This window comes from Anolis sagrei, chromosome Y (assembly GCF_037176765.1).
Source record: "Anolis sagrei isolate rAnoSag1 chromosome Y, rAnoSag1.mat, whole genome shotgun sequence".
Lineage (NCBI taxonomy): Eukaryota > Metazoa > Chordata > Lepidosauria > Squamata > Dactyloidae > Anolis > Anolis sagrei.
This window is the reverse complement of record NC_090035.1, coordinates 75,625,613-75,646,182: the sequence shown is the minus strand read 5'-3', so window position 1 is coordinate 75,646,182 and position 20,570 is coordinate 75,625,613. Positions and strand designations below refer to the sequence as shown.

The 20,570-nt window shown below is 36.4% G+C and overlaps 1 protein-coding gene across 1 annotated transcript in view; it reads left to right on the top strand.

Annotated features, from left to right (window-relative positions):
- Positions 1 to 15,913, top strand: part of LOC137094778 (SPARC-related modular calcium-binding protein 1-like) — a 53,980-nt gene extending 38,067 nt beyond the window's left edge. Inside the window, exons 4-12 of the mRNA XM_067462160.1 lie at positions 294 to 393; positions 2,153 to 2,203; positions 4,848 to 4,904; positions 7,231 to 7,308; positions 9,675 to 9,867; positions 10,014 to 10,096; positions 10,385 to 10,484; positions 11,507 to 11,755; positions 15,471 to 15,913. Coding sequence (XP_067318261.1) covers positions 294 to 393; positions 2,153 to 2,203; positions 4,848 to 4,904; positions 7,231 to 7,308; positions 9,675 to 9,867; positions 10,014 to 10,096; positions 10,385 to 10,484; positions 11,507 to 11,747 — 903 coding nt within the window. The 3' untranslated portion in view covers positions 11,748 to 11,755; positions 15,471 to 15,913. The remainder of the gene's footprint in view (positions 1 to 293; positions 394 to 2,152; positions 2,204 to 4,847; positions 4,905 to 7,230; positions 7,309 to 9,674; positions 9,868 to 10,013; positions 10,097 to 10,384; positions 10,485 to 11,506; positions 11,756 to 15,470) is intronic.
- The last annotated feature ends 4,657 nt before the right edge of the window (positions 15,914 to 20,570 follow it).

Here is a 20,570-nt window from a genome sequence, read left to right as displayed (position 1 = left end):
TTGTTCTCTTCTTATCTTCCTCTCTCGCTTGCTCTCTTCTTTCTTTCTTTTTTCTTACACACACACACACAATATAGTATAGTTTAGAATAGTATGGTATGTATATGTATGTGTATATACATATACTGATACACACACACACATATATACATACATATATATACATATAAATACACACATACACACACATCCCTTGCATTTATTCTTAACTAGGAGTTGTTTCTAAGTCAGATGTTTGTAACTCTGGGACTTCCTGTATCCTCTTCTCCCCGTCCTCTTCTTCTCCCATTCAGGTCCAGTGCCACAAACAGACTGGTTACTGCTGGTGCTCCACTCCAGAAGGGAAGCCCATCAGTGGAACCTCAGTCCTCAATGGGACCCCCAATTGCACAGGTACCTTCCCCACCCACATCCCCTACTCCTTGGGTATTGCTTCCTCTCCAGAAAAAGAAGGGGCTGTTGTAGTTCAGCCCATGGTTGTGCCGGGTACTCATGTTAATGTGGACATAGGTCACGGAGATTCTGGGCGTGCGAGCCATTGTGAGATTTTAAATCTTGAAAATGAGCAGTCTGTGCCTCCAATAGTTTCATACTCCAAATGTTGAAGAGGAGCTGTTCTCTAGGAAAAAGAGTTCAGAAGTTGAAATCCCAGGTGCAGAAAATAATGAGCTGTTCAGCAGTGGAACTCTCTGCCTTGGAGTGTGGTGGAGGCTCCTTCTTTGGAAGCTTTTAAACAGAGGCTGGATGGCCATCTGTCAGGGGTGATTTGAATGCAATATTCCTGCTTCTTGGCAGAATGGGGTTGGACTGAATGGCCCACGAGGTCTCTTCCAACTCTATGATTCTATGATTCTATGAGTTGCAAGATAATGAGTTGGTTGATAGGAGACTTAGTTTTCGCAAACTTAGGGCTGCTCAGCATAACCTCCAAAGATCACAATTTTATTTATTTATTTACAACATTTATATGCCACCCTTCTCACCCCAAAATAGACTCAGAGTGGCTTACAAGATATATAGATACATGCAATATATAATATTATTAGCATAGTACAATATCAGTATTATATATTACTATATCGTACTATACCATTATATTGTAATATTATTAGTAATATTACATGCAATATAAAAGATATAATTATGATATCATATCATATATTGGCACACATAACTCCTGACCCTCTCTACGTCCTGGTGAGGTTTCGGGGTGGACAGACAATGGATGATGGGATTTGTAGTACCTCCACTCACATCCTGAGACCACTGAGATCCTCATCCAATGACTGCTCAAGACCAAACTTGGCACACAAAACTCCCATGAACCCCTCAACATCCTAGTGAGGTTTCAGGGTGAACAGACAATGGATGATGGGATTTGTAGTATGTCCACTCACTTCCCGAGGCCACTGAGACCCTCATCCAATGACTGCTCAAGACCAAACTTGGCACACATAACTCCTGACCCTCTCTACGTCCTGGTGAGGTTTCGGGGTGGACAGACAATGGATGATGGGATTTGTAGTATGTCCACTCACTTCCTGAGACTGCTGAGACCCTCATCCAATGACTGCTCAAGACCAAACTTGGCACACATAACTCCTATGACCCTCTCTACGTCCTGGTGAGGTTTTGGGGTGGACAGACAATGGATGATGGGATTTGTAGTACTTTCAAACTCTTTGGTTCCCACAGACCACTGCGGCCCCCAGCAAAGACCAATAAGGACCAAACTTGGCACATAGAACCCCAATAACCCACTCTACATCCTACTGCAGTTTGGAGGAGGGCGGACCATGGATGATGGAACTCGCAGTACCTCCACTAACGTCTTGAAACCATTGAGAGCAACATAAATAACTGGAAAAGACCAAACTTGGCACACAATGCCTTTCTTAAATAACCCGGGCACCACCAAGCTGGTAAATAAATAGATCTATGATAGTCAAAGAGGTATCGAACTGCTAGAACTAGGTACTATAGACATATTTGATACGATGGGTTGGAGAGAGTTGGCTCCTTTGTTTTCTCCCACTAGATCTTGTGTTTCAAACCCCAGAATAAACTTTTTAACAAAATCTTGTGACTCAGATTAGATGGGAAAGAAAACTGGTTTGTAACGCCTTAATTATTTATCTTCCCCGAATTGCAGGATCCTACACAGTGCGGACTTCATGGCAAGATCCGAACTCGTCCCGGAGAGGTAAGGCTGAAATCCTGCTATTGCACATCCTTCCCCTTTCACCTCTACATAGCATCCAACATTGTGTATATGTGTATTTTAATTATGTTGTGCTCTGTCTCAAACTGTGAAGCAGGTACCGATTATTATTATTATTATTATTATTATTATTATTATTATTATTGGAAATACAACAAGAAGTGTCCACAGCAGACACTCTGCGGGCTGTATTATTATTATTATTATTATTATTATTATTATTTATTATTGGAAATACAACAAGATGAGTCCACAGCAGACACTCTGCGGGCTGTATTATTATTATTATTATTATTATTATTATTATTATTATTGGAAACACAACAAGAAGTGTCCACAGCAGACACTCTGCGGGCTGTATTATTATTATTATTATTATTGTTATTATTATTATTATTATTATTGGAAACACAACAAGATGAGTCCGCAGCAGACACTCTGCTGGCTGTTGTATTATTATTATTATTGTTATTATTATTATTATTATTATTATTATTGGAAATACAACAAGATTAGTCCAAAGCAGACACTCTGCTGGCTGTTGTATTATTATTATTATTATTATTATTATTATTATTATTATTATTATTGGAAACACAACAAGATGAGTCCACAGCAGACACTCTGCTGGCTGTACTATTATTATTATTATTATTATTATTATTATTATTATTATTATTATTATAAACACAACAAAATGAGTCCACAGCAGACACTCTGCTGGCTGTTGCATTATTATTATTATTATTATTATTATTATTATTATTATAAACACAACAAGATGAGTCCACAGCAGACACTCTGCTGGCTGTACTATTATTATTATTATTATTATTATTATTATTATTATTAACACAAGATGACTCCACAGCAGACACTCTGCTGGCTGTTGCATTATTATTATTATTATTATTATTATTATTATTATTATTATTATTATTATTATTATTGGAAACACAACAAGATGTGTCCACAGCAGACGCTCTGCTGGCTGTATTATTATTATTATTATTATTATTATTATTATTAGGTTCTTGTGGGTTTTTTCGGGCTATAGAGCCATGTTCTAGAGGCATTTCTCCTGACGTTTCGCCTGCATCTATGGCAAGCATCCTCAGAGGTAGTGAGGTCTGTTGGAATTAGGACAATGGGTTTATATATCTGTGGAATGGCTGGGGTGGGGCAAGGGGCTCTTCCCTGCTGCAGTTAGGTGTGAATGTTTAGCTGATCACCTTCATTAGCATTTGAAGGCCTGCCTGAGCCTGGGAAAATCTGTTGCTGGGAGGTGTTAATCTGTGCCTGGTTTTTTCCTCTCTGTTGTTTAGCTGTTATAATTTTAGACTTTGTTGCTTTCCACAGATATATAAACCCATTTTCCTAATTCCAACAGACCTCACACCTCTGAGGATGCTTGCCATAGATGCAGGCGAAACGTCAGGAGAAATGCCTCTAGAACATGGCCCTATAGCCCGAAAAAACCCACAAGAATCTAGTGATTCCAGCCATGAAAGCCTTCGACAATACATTATTATTATTGTTGTTGTTATTATTATTATTATTATTATTATTATTATTATTACACTGAGCATATAAGGCAGTTTAAAATGCCATTGTATGTCAATGTAGATCAGCGTTTCTCAACCTGGGGGTCGTGAGGGGGTGTCAGAGGGTCACCAAAGACCATCAGAAAAAACAGTATTTTCTGTTGGTCATGGGGATTCTGTATGGGAAGTTTGGCCCAATTCTATCATTGGTAGGGTTCAGAATGCTTTTTGATTTTAGGTGAACTATAAATCCCAGCAATTACAACTTCCAAATATCAAGGTCTATTTTCCCCAAATTCCGCCAGTGTTCACCTTTGGGCATATTGAGTATTCATGCTAAGTTTAGTCCAAATTTATCATTGCTTGAGTCCATAGTGCTCTCTGGATGTAGGTGAACTACAACTCCCAAACTCAAGGTCAATGCCCACCAAACCCTTCTAGTGTTTTCTGTTCATCATGGGAGCTCTGTGTGCCAAGTTTGGTTTAATTCCATCATCGGTGGGGTTCAGAATGCTCTTTGATTGTAGGTGAACTATAAATCCCAGCAACTACAACTTCCAAATATCAAGGTCTATTTTCCCCAAACTCCGCCAGTGTTCACCTTTGGGAGTATTGAGTATTCATGCTAAGTTTAGTCCAGATCTATCATTGTTTGAGTCCACAGTTCTCTCTAGATGTAGGTGAACTACAACTCCCAAACTCAAGGTCAAACCGTTCCAGCATTTTCTGTTGGTTGTGGGAGTCTTGTGTGCCAAGTTTGATTCAATTCCATCGTTGGTGGGGTTCAGAATGCTCTTTGATTGTAGGTGAACTATAAATCCCAGCAACTACAACTCCCAAATGACAAAATCAACCCCACCAGTATTCAAATGTGGGTGTATCGGGTATTATTATTATTATTATTATTATTATTATTATTATTGAGTTTACCCTTTGGGGTCCCCACTGGTAGTCCCAGAGCCCACCCCGCTTTGCCCTCCCTTGCTGTCACGCTCTGATCTCCTCGCTCTTTGGGGACAGAGTAGATGACACTGAACCCTCTGTAATAGTTGCCTTCGACCTCTTTTCCTCCCTGAACGCAGAGGAAGGCGTCCGGCCCCGGCCCACCGCCCCAAGCCCCCTGCCCCACAAGCAGGAAGGTAAGTCCCCCTTGTCTTGTCCTGTTTTCCCCATCTCCACCTTCACTTTGCACAGCCCTACGAGCATCATCGTGGCACCTTTTTGGAAGAATATTCCATTTTTGTGACTACAACTCCCATAATCCTCAGACTAAGGATTATGGTAGTTGTAGTCCCCAGGTACTTGACCTCCCCAGGTATAAAAAGTGGGGAAATGTCCATTTGTGGGGACTACGACACCCATAATCTTCAGGCTATGAATATAGGCTGAGGGTTATGGGAGTTGTAGTCCCCAGGTATTTGACCTTCCCAATATAGAGAGGGAAAATGTCCATTTGGGGGGACTACAATGCCCATAATCCCTCAGCCTATGAATATAGACTGGGGATTATGGGAGTTGTAGTCCTCAGGTATTGGACCTCTCCCAGTATAAAGACAGGGGGAATGTCCATTTGGGGGGACTACAACACCCATAATTCTCAGGCTATGAATATAGGCTGAGGATTATGGGAGCTGTAGTCCCCAGGTATTTGACCTCCCCAATATAAAGAGAAGGAAAATGTCCATTTTGGGGGACTACAACATCTATAATCCCACAGCCTATGAATATAGGATGGGGATTATGGGAGTTGTAGTCCCCAGGTATTTGATCTCCCCAATATAAAGAGAGGGGGAAAGTCCATTTGGGGGGACTACAACATCGGGACTACAATGCCCATAATCCCCAGCCTATGAATATAGGCTGAGCGTTATGGGAGTTGTAGTCCTCGGGTATGGGACCTCTCCCAGTATAGCGGGAAAATGTCCATTTGAGGGGACTACAACATCTATAATCCCACAGCCTATGAATATAGGATGGGGATTATGGGAGTTGTAGTCCTCAGGTATCGGACCTCTCCCAGTATAAAGAGAGGGAAAATGTCCATTTGGGGGGACTACAACACCCATAATCCTCAGGCTATGAATATAGGCTGAGGATTATAGGAGTTGTAGTTCCCAGGTATTTGACCTCCCCAATATAAATAGAGGGAAAATGCCCATTTTGGGGGACTACAACATCTATAATCCTTAGGCTATGAATATAGGCTGGGGATTATGGGAGTTGCAGTCCCCAGGTATTTGACCTCCCCCGGTATTTGACCTCCCTCGGTAGTCATCAGGTATTGGACGTCTCCAAGTATAAAGAGAGGGGAAATGTCCATTTTGGGGGACTACAACATCTATTATGGGATTATGGAAGGTGTAGTCCTCGGGTATTGGACCTCTCCCAGTATAAAGAGAGGGAAAATGTCCATTTTGGGGGGACTACAACATCTATAATCCCATAGCCTATGAATATAGGATGGGGATTATGGGAGTTGTAGTCCTCAAGTATTGGACCTCTCCCAGTATAAAGAGAGGGGGATGTCCATTTTGGGGGACTACAATGCCCATAATCCCCCCAGCCTATATGTGTGTGTGTGTGTATATATATATATTCATAGGCTGGGGATTATGGGCATTGTAGTCCCCAAGTTATTGGAACCCCCCAGAATAAAGAGGGGGATGTGTCCATTTGTGGACTACAAATCCCATTTTCAACCAATCTATGAATATAGGCTGGGGGGTTATGGGAGTTGTAGTTCCCAAGATATAGGACCTCCCACAGTATAGAGGGAGAATGTCCATTTTGGGGGATGACAACTCCCATAATCACCATCCTATGAATATAGGCTGGGGGATTATGGGAGTTGTAGTCCCCAAGATATTGGACCTCCCACAGTATAGAGGGAGAAGGTCCATTTTGGGGGATGACAACTTCCATAAACACCATCCTATGAATATGGGATGGGGGATTATGCGAGTTGTAGTCCCCAAGTTATTGGACAGCCCCCCAGGATAAAGAAGGGAGAAGGTCTCTTTTGGGAGGACTACAACACCCATAATCCAATAACTTGGGGACTACAACTCCCATAATCCCCCCGCCTATATTCATAGGCGGGGGGATTATGGGAGTTGTAGCTCCCAAGTTATTGGAAACCCCCCCCCCAGTATAAAGAGGGAGAATGTGTCCATGTGGGGACTACAACTCCCATCAATGTTACATTGTGCTAATATCCTTCCCATTCTGTATAGAAAGCCTGCCCCCTAGTGGAGATTTAGGTAAACATTGGGAATGTAGTTTTTTTTCCCCTGCCTTCCAATTTGTGTCAATCCTGAAACAACTCTATTATGGGGGCTGAGAGTATGTGACCCTCCCAAAGTCACTGGAGTGGCTAGTCCTCTTTGTCTGCTCTCCGTTCCCGATTGTTTGTGTCTGTTGGTGTCTATGTGTGCCTGTGCCTGCTTGTCTCTCTGCTCCACCCAGAAGGGACGTCGTTGCCGTTCTTGATTCCCATCATCATCCCAGATTTCAAGCCCAACCGAACGGTGAAGCAACCGAACGGTGAGTTTGCAAGGATCCCTCGTTTCCTTCCTAATTAATCCTCTATCATCCCATCCTATTTTTTTTTTGGTTATAGAATGTCCCGGTTCCTCTCCGCTCTTCCTCCTTTGTGCTCAGCTGGCTTCAATTGCTGCAAATCCTTTCATCTACACTGCCGTATAAAATCCAGTTTGTCTGCTTCGAACCGGATAATATGATGCTGGATCTAGACTACCCAGACTGTCTTCTTATCCCAGATTATCTTGCAGTGTGGACTCATATAATCCAGTTAATAGGAGATAATTTGGATTCAGATCCTGGGCTATAGGGCAATGTTGATCCAGCCTGTATAATCCAGTTTGAAGCAGACAAACTGGGTTATATATGGCAGTGCAGGTCCAGCGTACCTTTCTATACTGCCATATAATCCAGATTATCAAATCGGATAATCCACATTATCTGCTTCGAACTGGACTCATATAATCCAGTTAATAGGAGATAATCTGGGTTCAGATCCTGGGATATAGGGCAATGTTGATCCAGCCTTGTATAATCCAGTTTGAAGCAGACAAACTGGGTTATATATGGCAGTGCAGATCCAGCCTCCCTTATCTGATTTGATAATCCAGATTATCAAATCAGATAATCCACATTATTTGCTTCGAACTTGATTACATGCCATAAAATCCAGTTCAAATCAAATCAGATAATCCACATTATCTACTTCGAACTTGATTATATGTCTACACTGCCATAAAATCCAGTTCAAATCAAATCAGATAATCCACATTATCTACTTCGAACTTGATTATGTCTACACTGCCATATAATCCAGTTCAAATCAAATCAGATAATCCACATTATCTGCTTCAAACTTGATTATATGTCTACACTGCCATATAATCCAGTTCAAAACAGATAATCTGGATTTTATATGGCAGTATAGATCCAGCTCTAGATAGGGCCTATTTTCGCTGTTTCGAACAGCATTATATGGCACGTAAATTGAACCATATGGGTCGACATAATGCCGTTTTGAGTGTCATTATACGGCACTTAAAGTGAACACTATGGGTCCACATAAAAGCATTTTGAACGGCACTATATGGCACGTAAACTGAACAATATGGGTCGACATAATGACATTTTGGATGGCATTTTATGGCACTAAAATGGAACAATATGGGTCGACATAGTGTAGTTTCCAACAGCATTATATGTCACTAAAATGGAATGATCTGGGTCGAAATGATGCAGTTTCGAACGGCATTATATGGCACGTAAACTGAACGATCTGGGTCAAAATAATGCCGTTTCGAACAGCATTATATGGCACAAAAATGGAATGATATGAGTCGAAATAATGCCGTTTCGTATGGCATTATATGGCACTAAAATGGAAAGATCTGGGTCGACATAATGCAGTTTCGAGTGGCATTATATGGCACTAAAATGGAACGATATGGGTCGAAATAATGCAGTTTCGTATGGCATTATATGGCACGTAAACTGAACGATATGGGTCAAAATAATGCAGTTTCGAACAGCATTATATGGCACAAAAATGGAACGATATGAGTCGAAATAATGCCGTTTCGTATGACATTATATGGCACTAAAATGGAACAATATGGGTCGACATAATGCAGTTTCGAACAGCATTATATGGCACTAAAATGGAACAATATGGGTCGACATAATGCAGTTTCGAACAGCATTATATGGCACTAAAATGGAACAATATGGTTCGACATAATGCAGTTTCGAATGGCATTATATGGCACTAAAATGGAACGATATAGGTCGACATAATGCAGTTTCGTACGGCATTATATGGCACTAAAATGGAACGATCTGGTTCGACATAATGCAGTTTCGAACGGCATTATATGACACCAAAATGGAACAATATATGTCGAAATAATGCAGTTTCGAACGGCATTATATGGCACGTAAACTGAACGATATGGGTCGACATAATGCAGTTTCGAATGGCATTATATGGCACTAAAATGGAACGATATGGGTCGAAATGATGCGGTTTCGAATGGCATTATATGGCACTAAAATGGAACGATATGGGTCAAAATAATGCGGTTTCGAATGGCATTATATGGCGCTAAAATGGAACAATATGGGTCGAAATCATGCCGTTTCGTATGGCATTATTTGGCACTAAAATGGAACAATATGGGTCGGCATAGTGCCGTTTCGGATGGCATTATATGGCACTAAAACGGAACGATATGGGTCGAAATAATGCGGTTTCGAACGGCATTATATGGCATTAAAATGGAACGATATGGGTCGACACAATGCAGCTTTGAATGGCATTATAGGCTTAAGGTGGGCTTGACTACTACGCCTTTGCTCCCTCCCCCTTGTAGACTACCCACCCTCCTGCGAACAGGAGCGTCGTGAAGCCATCGACGAGGCCCGGCAGCACCAGCAAGAGGGCACCTTCATCCCCGAATGCGAGGGGGACGGCACCTACAAGGCCGTGCAATGCCACCAGGCCACCGGGTACTGCTGGTGCGTGCGGACCGACACAGGGCGACCCGTTCCGGGGACCTCCACGCGGTCAGTATTCTGCTTCCAACCAAACCTCAAATCCAACATCAGAGTTGGAAGGAACCCCAAAGGCCATCTAGTCCAACCCCCTGACAACATAATAATAATAATAATAATAATAATAATAATAATAATAATAATCTGTTTACTTTCAGAAACTTCCCTCCAGACTGTGAATCAGACGCAGCGGCCAAAAGCACGGAAATGGGTTCCCTTTACCGGGACCGAACATTACCAGGTGGGTCCGGAGATGAAACTGAGTATATCAAGGTGCATCTACACTATCGAATTTAACGCAGTTTGACATCACTTCGCCTGCTATGACTCAATGCTATGGGATCTTAAGAGTTGTAGTTTTTACAAGCCTTCTTTGCTGCCTCGTCAAACTACAATTGCCACAATTCCATAGCTGGCAAAGAAGCATCAAACTGTGTTAATTCAACAGTGTAGATGCAACTCTAGTTATGGATTATGACTGGTTTAAAAGGTTTACAGTCCTAATAGATGACTTTATTGACCTTTCTAGGTTGCCCTGGTCCCAAGAAGGCAGAGTTCCTCTCCAACCTGATCAAAGCCTTGGCTACGGATATGTTACAGTCGCGGATGATGCCTGTCCCGTACCGCAGGTAAAGGTGGTGTTTACGAAGAAAACAATGACTATCATTTGTTTAGTACAGAACCATATAATGCAGCTCAATGGTCCCATTTCTCGTCTGTAGGCTTTTGGAGGGCTTGGTGGGCCCCAGCATGGATAATATTTGCAAAGTCTGGACTAAAATCAGGAACGGATAGCCCAAGTATGATAGGAATTGGTCCCACTTCTCATTTGTAGGCTTTTGGAGAGCTTGGTGGGCCACGGCATGGAAAATATTTGCAAAGTTTGGACTATAACCGGGAACGGATAGCCCAAGCATGATAGGAATTTGGATAGCCCAAGCATGATAATAATTGGTCTTGCTTCTTGGCCATATGCTTTCAGAGGGCTTGGTGGGCCCCAACCTGGATAATATTTGCAAAGTTTGGACTAAAACTGGGAACGGATAACCCAAGCATGATAGGAATTGGTCCTGCTTCTTGTCCGTAGGCTTTCTGAGGGCTTGGTGGGCCCCGGCATGGATAATATTTGCAAAGTTGGGACTAAAACCGGGAACGGATAGACCAAGCATGATAGGAATTGGTCCTGCTTCTTGTCCGTAGGCTTTCAGAGCCTTAGTGGGTCCCAGCATGGATAATATTTGCAAAGTTTGGACTAAAACCAGGAACGGATAGCCCAAGTATGATAGGAATTGGTTCCACTTCTCATCTGTAGGCTTTCGGAGGGCTTGGTGGGCCCCAGCCTGGATGACACTTGTAGAGTTCGGACTAAAACCAGGAATGGATAGCCCAAGCATGATAGGAATTGGTCCTGCTTCTTTTCTGTAGGCTTTCGGAGGGCTGGCTGGGCCATAGCCTGGATGACACTTGTAGAGTTCGGACTAAAGTCAGGAACGGATAGCCCAAGCATGATAGCAATTGGTCCTGCTTCTCGTCCGTAGGCCTTTGGAGGGCTTGCTGGGCCATAGCCTGGATGACACTTGTAAAGTTCGGACTAAAGTCAGGAACAGATAGCCCAAGTATGGTAGTAATTGGTCCTGCTTCTCGTCCGTAGGCTTTCGGAGGGCTTGGTGGGCCCCAGCCTGGAGGAACGTGCGGTGCGCTGGCAGTTTGTGCGCCTGGACAAGGACTTCAGCAACAGCATCAGCGAGCGAGAGCTGCGGCCCCTCAAGCTGTACATGAAGAAGAACACCCGGCCCAAGCGCTGCGTCCGCAAGTTCCTGGACTACTGCGACTTGAACGAGAACAAGCTCATCTCCCTCCACGAGCTCAAAGGCTGCCTGGGGCTGAGTTAACCCCCCGGGTGGGTATCCCCCTTAACCCAATGAGCCATATTATTATAGATGTGTGGAATTCAGAAACTGAATTATAGGGCAGTGTGGATCCAGCCTGAGTGCAAACTTCTTTGGGGCGTTTGAACTCATTTGCAATTGCATGCAAATTGCATGCAAAACGGTGTTGTGCCTCTGCTTGTAGTCTGTCCACGATCTTCCTGCAGCAGTTGAGAATGTGATCTGTTGTTTCATCTGCTTCCTTGCAGAGTCTGCACTTGGGATCTGTCGTCGACTATTCTATTATTATTATTATTATTATTATTATTATTATTATTATTAGAAACACAACAAGATGAGTACACAGCAGACAAGGTCACTATGCTGGTTGTTGTATTGGATCACACATCAGACATTTCCCAAGTGTCTATGACTGTGTGATGGGATCTATTGTTTCATCTTCTTTCTTGCAGAGTCTGCACTTGGGATCTGTCGTCGACTTTTCTATTATTATTATTATTATTATTATTATTAGAAACATAACAAGATGAGTGCACAGCAAACAAGATCACTATGCTGGTTGTTGTATTGGATCACACATCGGACAATTCCAAGTGTCTAGGACTGTGTGACGTATCGGCAAATTATTATTATTATTATTATTATTATTATTATTATTATTACTATTTATTAGGCATTGCAGCCCCTTCCACTGTTGAGCTTGGCAACCCAAGCCTTCGGGACAAATTGTCCTTTGTTCTAGGAAACCCTATCTATCTCCGGCTGCCAATTTCCACCGCAGACAAAGAAGGAGACTATACTTCACATCTGAGCAACGGTGTTGTGCCTCTGCTTGTAGTCTGTCCACGATCTTCCTGCAGCAGCTGAGGATGCGATCTATTGTTTCATCTGCTTCCTTGCAGAGTCTGCACTTGGGATCTGTCGTCGATTTTTCTATTATTATTATTATTATTATTATTATTATTATTATTATTAGAAACATAACAAGATGAGTACACAGCAAACAAAATCACTATGCTGGTTGTTGTATTGGATCACACGTCGGACATTTCCCAAGTGTCTAGGACTGTGCGATGTATCGGCGAATTATTATTATTATTATTATTATTATTATTATTATTATTAGGCATAGGAGCCCCTTCCACTGTTGAGCTTGGCAACCCAAGCCTTGGGGACAAATTGTCCTTCGTTCTAGGAAATGCTAATGCCAATTTCCACCGCAGACAAAGAAGGAGAGTATAATTCACATCTGAGCAATGGTATTGTGCCTCTGCTTGTAGTCTGTCCACAATCTTCCTGCAGCAGCTGAGGATGGGATCTATTGTTTTATCTGCTTCCTTGCAGAGTCTGCACTTGGGATCTGTCGTTGACTTTTCTATTATTATTATTATTATTATTATTATTATTATTAATTAGGCATTGCAGCTCCTGCCATTGTTGAGCTTGGCAACCCAAGCCTTCGGGACAAATTGTCCTTCGTTCTAGGAAATCCTATCTATCTCCGGCTGCCAATTTCCACCGCAGACAAAGAAGGAGACTATAATTCACTGGATTCAATGTGGATTATTGTCTTCCTGGGAAACGGCTGAATTGGCATCGGCTCTCTTGGGGGAAATTGACATGGGTAACTCGAACCCGATTCCTTCCACAGCGAAAATTGATTCTGCGTGGGAAACTCAAAACTAATGAAACACCATTGCTAGAATACAACTTGACTCAATTTAATTCCGGGATTTTAACTTTTCTATGTTCTTATCCTCAGCTTTCAATATACATAGAGTCCCTTCCATTCTCCTTCGTCCATTTAATTGCACAAGCTATTGTTGCAAAATACAATAAGAAAAGCATCCATTCCCAAGGAAGGTTAGCACTGGAAAGTATAAAGTAAAAAAAATATATACTAAATAGAAAAATATTATATAATATTATAATAAATAGAATATAATATACAAATATAATAATATTTTAAAATATAATAATAATATTTTATATAATAATATAATAATACTAAATACAAAAATATTATCTAATATAGAATAATACTAATAAATATAATATTAATATAATATATACATATAATAATACTAAATATAAAACATTATATAATATTATTATAAATAGAGTATAATATATAAATATAATAATACTTTAAAATATAATAATAATATATTTTATATAATATAATATAATTAATAATAATAAATACAAAAATATTATCTAATACATAATAATACTAATAAATATAAAATTAATATAATATATAAATATAATAATATTTTAAAATATAATAATATATTTTATATTATATAATATAATAATACTAAATACAAAAATATTATAATATAATAATACTGAATACAAAACTATTTTCTAATATAGAATAATACTAATAAATATAATATTAATGTAATATATAAATATAACACTAAATATAAAAATAGTATATAATATTATAATAAATAGAATATAATATATAAATATAATAATATTTGAAAATATAATAATAATATATTTTATATAATATAATAATACTAAATACAAAAATATTATCTAATATAGAATAATACTAATAAATATATTAATATATATATAATAATACTAAATATAAAAATATTATATAATATTATAATTAATAGAATAGAATATATAAATATAATATTTTAAAATATAACAATAATATATTTAATATAAAAATATAATATAATAATACTAAATACAAAAATATTATAAAATAATACTAAATACAAAATTATTATCTAATATATAATAATACTAATAAATATAATATTAATATTATATATAAATATAATAATACTAAATACAAAAATATTATCTAATATAGAATAATACTAATAAATATATTAATATATAAATATAATAAAATATATTTTACATAATATAATAATACTAAATATAAAGATATTATATAATATTATAATAAATAGAATAGAATACATAAATATAATAATATTTTAAAATATAATAATAATATATTTAATATAATATAATTAATAATAATAAATACAAAAATATTATCAAATATAGAACAATACTAATAAATATAATATTAATATAATATATAAATATAATACTAAATATAAAAATGTTATATAATATTATAATAAATAGAATATAATATATAAATATAATAATAGTTTAAAATATAATAATAATACTAAATACAAAAATATTATCTAATATATAATAATAAATATAATATTGATATAATATATAAATATAATAATACTAAATATAAAATATATATTCTAAAATATAACAATAATATATTTTATATAAAAATATAAAATAATAATACATACAAAAATATTATCTAATATATAATAATACTAATAAATATCATATTAATACAAAATATAAATATAATAATACTAAATACAAAAATATTATATAATAAATAGAATATAATATATAAATATAATAATATTCTAAAATATAATAATATATTTTATATAATAATAATACTAAATAAAAATATTATCTTATATAGAATAATACTAATAAATATAATATTAATAATATATAAATATAATACTAAAATATAAAATATTTTTTCTTTATTTGCTTCTAGCCGCCCCCTGCCATGTGTTGCTGTGGCCCAGTCTATGTGTATATGTGTTTTGTGTATGTATATATTTGTGTATATATGTGTGTTTGTGTATATATGTGGTTTTGTGAATACATTCATGCTATTTCTCTCTCTCGTAGGCTTTCCATTGGGGGAAATGTCGTTCTGCCCCCTCCACTGCATTCCCACCTTTCGATTGCAGACTCTTTGCACTTTAAAGAGAGACGGACTGGACTTTCGGCCGAGAAGATGGACATCCCTTTCGGAAAATTGGAGGAAACCCGTCGCTGCCAGTCGACCTTCCGTTCGCTCGTTGGCTTTCAACTTTTCGATAACCAAACCCTGCAGGAACCACCTATCTTCGAAAATAATAATATTCATAATCAATAACACAATACTGTAATCTTGGCTTGATTTTGTAAGGTGTCATTGGAAAGGGGAAAAATATGAATGTAAAGAACATCATCCGTTTTTTTTAAGTAGCATTAATCTCTGTTGTGTTGTTTTTTCAGTTGCTGCCTTTGCATAAACAGCAAATTGTACTCTTGTTTATTTGAATCAATAAATTATAGATATACAAGGATTCCTCCTTGGCCTTTTCTTTTATTTCCCCAGCTGCATTAATTCTATAATCCTCATCCTTGTGCTTTTATTAGCTGTCACTTGCAATCATTAAAAGATAACAAAATTATCAGTAATTGAATGTATTTCAAGTTTGCTCCCCATTCATAATCGCCTAGCAGAGGGCTCCCTCTACTGGTAAGTAAATGAATAACAACAATATTCAATTGAGAAATATATATATGTTGCTTACTCAGGCTGAATCTACACTGCCATTTAATGCAGTTTCAGATGCAGTTTTAACTTGACTATATGTGGCAATGTAGAGTCCTATAATGAAGTTCAGTGTAGTTAATTGGGCCTGTTAATGACAGGCGGTCTTGAATAGATGCAATTCTATCCATTATAACCATGCCAGGACAATATAATAATAATAATAATAATAATAATAATAATAATAATAATAATAATATATTTTATATAATAGTATCATATAATAATATTATTATATAAAATTTATTATTATTATTATTATTATTATTATTATTATTATATTGTCCTGGCATGGTTAAAATGGTTGGAATTATAATACTATAATAATATATTATATTATTATATTATATTATTATATAAAATATATTATAATATATATTATATAATATATAATATAAAATATAATAATAAATAATATAATAATAATAATTTAAAATATAATAATAATAATATATTTTATATTTTTGTATTCAGTAGTATTATTATATTATTATATTATATTATTATTATATTACATTATTATATAAAATATATTATAATATAATAATAATTGTATATTTTTGTATTCAGTAGTAGTATTTTATTATTATTATTATTATTATTATTATTATTATTATTATTATATTGTCCTGGCATGGTTATAATGGATGGAATTATAATAATATTATATTATATTATATTATATTATATTATATTATTATATAAAATATATTATAACATAATATATATTATATAACATATAATATAAAATATAATAATATAATAATAATAAATATAATAATAATAACAATTTAAAATATAATAATAATAATAATATTCTTGTATTCAGTAGTATTATATTATTAAATTATATTATTATATAAAATATATTATTATATTTTATATTATATTATTATATTATATATTATATAATTAATATATTTTATACAATAATATAATATAATAATATAATATATTATTATAATATAATATATTATTATTATTATAATATAATAATATAATATTATAATTACAATATAATAATATAATAATACTACTGAATACAAAAATATTATCTAATATAGAATAATACTAATAAATAGAGGGCTGAGAAAAGTGGTATATAAATGAAGCAAATAAATAATAATAATAATAATAATAATAATAATAATAATAATAAATATTATATTATATTTTTACAATATAATAATATAATAATATAATATAATAATATAATTATACTACTGAATACAAAAATATTATCTAATATAGAATAATACTAATAAATTATTAGTATAATTTTAACCCTTTAACTCTCATGGAGTCCTAAAGACAAAAGTAACTTCTACCTTAAAGAGAAAAGTAACTTCTATAATAGGAAGTGGAGAAATAGGTCTCACCCTAGGTGCATCTACACTGCAGAGTTAACACGGTTTGATACCGCTTTAACTCTCATGGAGTCCTAAAGAAAAAAAGTAACTTCTACCCTAAAGAGAAAAGTAACTTCTATATATAGGAAAGCGGGCAAATAGGTCTCACCCTTAGGTGCATCTACACTGCAGAGTTAACACGGTTTGATACCGCTTTAACTCTAATGGAGTCCTAAAGAAAAAAGTAACTTCTACCCTAAAGAGAAAAGTAACGTCTATATTTAGGAAAGTGGGCAAATAGGTCTCACCCTAGGTGCATCTACACTGCAGAGTTAACAGTTTGATCCCGCTTTAACTCTCATGGAGTCCTAAAGAAAAAAGTAACTTCTACCTTAAAGAGAAAAGTAACCTACCTTAAAGAGAAAAATAACTTCTACCCTAAAGAGAAAAGTTACTTCTACCTTAAAGAGAAAAGTAACTTCTACCTTAAGGAGAAAAATAACTTCTTTCCTAAAGAGAAAAGTAACGTCTACCTTAAAGAGAAAAGTAACTTCTATACATAGGAAAGCGGGCAAATAATAGGTCTCACCCTAGGTGCATCTACACTGCAGAGTTAACATGGTTTAATACCGCTTTAACTCCAATGAAATCCTGGGAGCGGCCCGCCCTAAAGAAAAAAGTAACTTCTACCCTAAAGAGAAAAGTAACTTCTATATATAGGAAAGCGGGCAAATAGGTCTCACCCTAGCTGCATCCACATTGCAGAGTTAACACGGTTTGATACCGCTTTAACTCTAATGAAGTCCTAAAGAGAAAAGTAACTTCTACCCTAAAGAGAAAAGTAACTTCTGTATATAGGAAAGTGGGGAAATAAGTCTCACCCTAGGTGCATATACACTGCAGAGTTAACAAGGTTTGATACCACTTTAACTCCAATGGAATCCTGGGAGCGGCCTGCCCTAAAGGAAAATGTAACTTCTACCCTAAAGAGAAAAGTAACTTCTATAATAGGAAGTGGAGAAATAGGACTTACCCTAGGTGCATCTACACTGCAGAGTTAACACGGATTGATACCGCATTAACTTTAATGGAAGAAAAAAGTAGCTTCTACCCTAAAGGGAAAAGTAACTTCTATAATAGGAAGGGGAGAAATAGGACTTACCCTAGGTGCATCTACATTGCAGAGTTAACACAGTTTGATACCGCTTTAACTCTAATGGAGTCCTAAAGAAAAAAAGTAACTTCTACCTTAAAGAGAAAAGCAACTTCTACCCTAAAGAGAACAGTAACTTCTACACTAAAGGGAAAAGTAACTTCTACCTTAAAGAGATAAATAACTTCTACCATAAAGAGAAAAGTTACTTCTACCCTAAAGAGAAAAGTAAGTTCTATATATAGGAAGCAGGCAAATAGGTCTCATCTACACTGCAGAGTTAACACGGTTTGATACCGCTTTAACTCTAATGGAGTCCTAAAGAAAAAAAGTAACTTCTACCTTAAAGAGAAAAGTAACTTCTACCTTAAAGAGAAAAGTAATTTCTACCTTAAAGAGAAAAGTAACCTTAAAGAGAAAAGTAGCTTCTACCTTAAAGAGAAAAGTAACTTCTACCTTAAAGAGAAAAGTAACTTCTATATATAGGAAAGCGGGCAAATAGGTCTCACCCTAGGTGCATCTACACTGTAGAGTTAACACGGTTTGATACTGCTTAAAGAGAAAAGTAACTTCTACCTTAAAGGGAAAAGTAACTTCTACCCTGTTATGCTGGGGAAAGTGGAAGGTAAAAGGAAGAGGGGCTAAAAGAGAAAAGTAACTTCTACCTTAGAGAGAAAAGTAACTTCAACCTTAAAGTAGAAAAGTAACTTCTACCTTAAAGAGAAAAGTAGCTTCTATCCTAAAGAGAAAAGTAACTTCTATACATAGGAAGTTGGCAAATAGGTCTCATCACATTGCAGAGGGCAAATAATAGGTCTCAACCCTGGGTGCATCTACACTGCAGAGTTAACACGGTTTGATACCTCTTTAACTCTAATGGAGTCTGAAAGAAAAAGAGTAACTTCTACCCTAAAGAGAAAAGTAACTTCTATATATAGGAAGTGGGCAAATAGGTCTCATCTACATTGCAGAGGGCAAATAATAGGTCTCAATCCTAGGTGCATCTACACTGCAGAGTTAACACAGTTTGATACTGCTTTAACTCTCATGGAGTCCTAAAGAGAAAAGTAACTTCTACCCTAAAGAGAAAAGTAACTTCTACCCTAAAGAGAAAAGTAACTTCTATATATAGGAAGTGGGCAAATAGGTCTCATCTTCATTGCAGAGGGCAAATAATAGGTCTCAACCCTAGGTGCATCTACACTGCAGAGTTAACACGGTTTGATACCGCTTTGCCTCTAATGGAGTCCAAAGGAGAAAAGTAACTTCTACCCCTAAAGAGAAAAGTAACTTCTATATATATAGGAAAGTGGGCAAATAGGTCTCACCCCAGGTGCATCTACACTGCAGACTTAACACAGTTTGATACCGCTTTGATGCAATCCTGGGAGCGGCCCGCCCTAAAGAAAAGAAGTAACTTCTACCCTAAAGAGAAAAGTAACTTCTATATATAGGAAGTGGAGAAATAGGACTTACCCTAGGTGCGTCTACACTGCAGAGTTAACACGGTTTGATACCGCTTTAACTCTCATGGAGTCCTAAAGAAAAAAGTAACTTCTAAAGAGAAAAGTAACTTCTATCTTAAAGAATTCTAATGGAGTCCTAAAGAAAAAAAGTAACTTCTAAAGAGAAAAGTAACTTCTACCCTAAAGAGAAAAGTAACTTCTACCTTAAAGAGAAAAGTAACTTCTATAATAGGAAGTGGAGAAATAGGACTTACCCTAGGTGCGTCTACACTGCAGAGTTAACACGGTTTGATACCGCTTTAACTCTCATGGAGTCACTCTCATGGAGTCCGAAAGAAAGAAACTTCTACCCTAAAGAGAAAAGTAACTTCTATATATAGGAAGTGGGCAAATAGGTCTCATCTACATTGCAGAGGGCAAATAATAGGTCTCAACCCT